Here is a 4,528-nt window from a genome sequence, read left to right on the forward strand (position 1 = left end):
CTGTTGGAGGTCTGGGTGTTGATGGTCCTGGTGTTGCAACATTGGCTCCAGTGGCATTGACATCAGCAGCATGTGGGATGTCATCGTCTTCCTCAGACCAGTTACTAGACTTATAGAACAATAGTGCAGCAATGACTAGTTCGTGGAAATGGAGTAATGTCAGTTTCCTTCTATCTGTTGTGTAGTAGTTATACATCACAAAAACATTGTAGATAGCCATTTGCACAAAATAAAAGGTCATTTTCTTCGTCCATTTGTGTGTTTTCCTTGTGAAGTGATAATATTTGATCATTTGGTCAAAGTGATCAACACCTTTCATGTTTGTATTGTAGTCAACGTTTTCTGCGTTGAACCTGTTGTGTTTCTGTATTGTGGCAATTTGTTATGAGTGAAAAAATTCGTTTATCTTTCCACAAAATTATGAAAGTATTGTCCTTGCGTTTGAATAAAGTTTTATCTACTGGCACTTTACCCTTTGCTTGCATCTGAAGAGATTTAGGTGCACCACGCAGTAGTCTGAGGGTACCACAGGTGTATAACCCTACTTGAAGCAGTGCCTCACTCAATCTGACCGAATTGTAATAGTTGTCCATATATAAATGGTAACCTTTATCCTTCAGTGGTTCAATCAAGGCCATAACTGTGTCAATCGTCGTTTTCCGAACTCCTAAATAGATTTCAAAATCATAAATGTAGCCACTGGTGGCTTCAGCTAGCATGTAGAGCCTTATTCCGTATGTATCTGGTTTATTGGGATTATAGGTCTTGAAAGATAGACGGCCACGCCATGGCATTGTCCCTTCATCCAAACTCAATTTTTTATTGGGGATGTATATTCTCTTGAATCTATTCAGGAGATATTGCATGAGTGAGCGAACTTTGATAAGTTTGTCAACTCCTTGGCCTGGTGGTATTATTGTTATAAACACTTATTGTTATAAACATGGAAATATTTAGCAATCATTTCAAATCGCTTACCAGTGATGAAGGTGTTGAAACATGGTATGTGCCAGAATCTGCTTGTTTGCCAATACATTCTAAGTCTTGGCAAAGGGCAAATACCCATCAAGATCGTCAGTCCCAAATATCTAGCAATTTCTTTCTCTGTCACTGGTTGCCATCTGTGCTTTGTCCTTTGCCCAGTACCTGCCTTACTTTGGGAAGCATATAAATTTGTTTCATAGGCAATATATTTCAGCAATTTTTGAGTCAGAAAGAGTTGAATGAAACCAAGAACAGTGGAAGGTACAGGAACAGTCAAGCCTGGTGTACCTGTAAAATTGTCCACAAAGGGTGCAGTATTGTCACTACACCATCCATCATCAAAATCTGTTGGTGCTGGGGTACGTGTGGTACGTCTGTCTCTGGCACGAGCTCCAGTACCGCGCCGTGCACTAGTGGCAGTCTCGACCTCAGATTCCTCACTTTCATCACTATCAAAATCCTCATCGGTCGTCTCTGTTTCTAAATGTTCACTACTTGCATCAGTATCAATACCGACATTAGTTTCATCACTAGATGACCCAGACAAATCGTCAAATACAGCCTGAAACTTAGAGGGAGTTAGTCTCACATGCTTGTACTTCTTCTGTACACTAATCAGCTTCTGCTTTTCATGCCTTTCTTTCGCAATTTTCTTCCTGGAAGGGCCTTGTTCATGATCACTATCCATCATGGAGTAAGCGTAGATAGTTTCTAAAGCCGCAGTAAGAAATATAGCCACGGAAAATAGCCGAAATGTTCACACGTTTGAGACGCGAGGGGAGATGACACCGGTCACAACAGTGGAGCGAAAACAATGGGCCGACGGCGTGTGCCGCGCCGCCTGCGGGCCACTAGGCGCAACAAAGAAAATGGGAAACATCGGCGCGCATTTTAAACCCAGTCACAAAAAATCGGATAAAAACCTGATTTTTGGCGAATATTTAAAGTGGATGACGCAATGCTGCGTCATCCCCGGCATTACCGACAGGAAATGGTTGACGCAATGCTGCGTCATACCCAGGCGAAAGTGTAATATTAATAATGTTATATAACAAATATAACAAAATAACAGGTGGCAGAATTTGTGACTAATTTTTTGGGGGTAGATATATTTACAGATTTCAAATTCTATTATCTTTGTCTCTTTAGGTTGTATTGTTGAATGAGGACCATATTAGGGTCTTATTACTTTTATATGGGCAATAGTTTCCACAATATATATGTTTGTTAGAAGAACATAAGAATGAAGGTAATTACAGAAGGTCTGTTGGCCCATATGAGGCAGCTCCTATTTATGTCCACCCAGTCTCATTCATATATATGTCGAACCTACTATTAGACAGTTAAGGAGCACAGTGTCTGTTATACAGTTATCCCTAACATATACCTATATTTTTTTTGGGGGGGGGGGGGGGAAGTAATGTAAATATGGTGAGAATCGGTCAGAAACTGAATTTTTTATCAGGTCTCAAATTTAATATTCCTGTTTTAGAGATAATTGAAGTTGAAGTTATTGAAAATGAATAATTCGAATAATGCAAAGGTATATGGATGCCTTAGAATTAAGAACTTTGCACATAGTGTGTAAATATGGTGGGAATCGGACAGAAGCTTAATTTTTTACCAGGTCTCATATTTGAAATTCCGGTTTTAGAGATAATTGAAGTTGAAGTTATTGAAAATTAATATGGTAGTTCTAATTAAAGAATTTTCTTCTATGTTTTAGTAAACATTTGTTGGGATTTGTACTCGAGTGTGTGAAAGTTATAGGTCAATATGTGTTTAGATGAAGTTTAGGTTTATGAAAAATCAATTGTAATGAGATTGTTGAACAGACAACTGTGCACTTTATATGTAAATATGGTTCGAATAGGTCAGAAACTCGATATTTTTATGCTTATTACAGTTGAAACTCTAGTTATAGTCATAATTGAAGTTGAAGTTATCGACAATGAATAATGTAGTATTCATTAATTTTCTAGTATGTTTTAATAAGCATTGTTTAATATTCATACTCAAATATGTGAAAGTTGTCAGTAAATATGTGTTGAAATAATGTCAAGAAAAAATAACCCAAAAAAAACAAATATAAAGGTAATTATAATAATTAAAATTAAATATGGGATATATTTAGGGGTCTACTTTATGTAAGTGAAAAGTCCTGATCTTGTCCCTAATCATCGAAACCACCAAAAGAGGCAAAGAAAACTGAGCTTGAAATCTGTGAAAAAGTAAGCCAAAAAAAAAATCAAAGTTCTGCAAGTTGTAACTGATTTATTTGTTGACCAATTTAATTTTATCTTCACATAGGTAAGGACAATTATACACTCTCCAGGATGTAGAGGTTACACCAAAATTTCATAATAAACAAAGGAGAAAAAAAATGAAAAAAGAAATTTCCCCTAAAAAAAAATATTTGGGGACATTGGTGCAAGTAACAGATATTAACATTGGGCAATGTATTTATATGATGTATAACAAAATAACATACTTACTCCTTACTATGTGTGTTGTTAAGTATTACGTAGCAATGATATAATGGCACCAGCTGCATATCCTCCTTATGGAAACTTCTAACTATTTTTCTTCTTATTTGTACGTCGGACAGGTGCTTGTATCTCTTTATTACTGCATTATTCTTCAGTTCCTGTTATTAGGAGCTGTTCCCCTTATCAACAAAACGTTCTTCGGTTTAAAAAATTCGTCTAAAATAAATTTCTGAAAATATTTTAATGAAACTTTCACGACACTGAAGATAATAAGATTGAGATTTGTTTAAGATTTATAAGTAATTGTTACATAATTCGTTTATTTTTCGCTTCTTGACCCCTAAGGCTGAGCAGCCTACGGGTTACTGTACAATAACCTCGGAGGTAGTATTTTAGCCTGGTGATATAAAACTGACCCTTGGCTACTATCGTTAGTAATTGCTCAAGATTATAAGCAAGTACCCTACTTACATTAGGAACAATATAATAGGCCCTATAAATTCCAACCAAGCAGTCAACACAGCTGATCTAGAAACAAAACTGAAAAGGACCCAAAACGACATAAGGGTCACTTAATGTTACGGCCCTATTGGGTCGCAACTGGGTTCTTTCTCTGATGTTAGTAGAGTTTGGGTGTCCGGCCCCAAGCTAGTAGTGGCTTTCAAGGGGTGTGTTCCGTAACGCAAGTAAATTAAAGGGGAAGGGATACAAATTCTCTAAATTAAATATATAATTACCATCACCAATAAATAAATATATAAATTATCACACGGGGGGTATAAACACTATAATGTACAGTATGGTCTTCCTCTGAAGACGCGGAGTGTTCCACGGTGCTCAACGATGCTTAGCCCTTGGTCCTCTTCTTGTGGCCTCACGATGAATCCGTAGATTCTCTAGACTACCCCGGCCACAGGCCAGCCAAATCATAGTCCCACTGGGTGCACCGTCGTGGAGGCCTTCAACCACAAATCCAGCCTGTAGCTGGCAGGTTCCAATCAGCTACGCTGCGTAGGCCACTCCACGACCGATACTAGGGTTGCGAGCCCTAGGCA

The 4,528-nt window shown here is 37.7% G+C and overlaps 1 protein-coding gene across 1 annotated transcript; it reads right to left on the reverse strand.

The window, feature by feature from the left end:
- Positions 1-332: 332 nt before the first annotated feature.
- Positions 333-1,672, reverse strand: LOC138362939 (piggyBac transposable element-derived protein 4-like). Its single transcript, XM_069321520.1, has 2 exons — positions 1,156-1,672; positions 333-904 (listed from the first exon to the last, which is right to left on the reverse strand). Exons 1-2 carry the CDS (start codon positions 1,670-1,672, stop codon positions 333-335), a joined length of 1,089 nt encoding a protein of 362 aa, XP_069177621.1.
- Between the last annotated feature and the right edge of the window lie 2,856 nt (positions 1,673-4,528).

The sequence above is a fragment of the Procambarus clarkii genome, chromosome 9 (genome assembly GCF_040958095.1).
Source record: "Procambarus clarkii isolate CNS0578487 chromosome 9, FALCON_Pclarkii_2.0, whole genome shotgun sequence".
In the NCBI taxonomy this organism is placed as follows: Eukaryota; Metazoa; Arthropoda; class Malacostraca; order Decapoda; family Cambaridae; genus Procambarus; species Procambarus clarkii.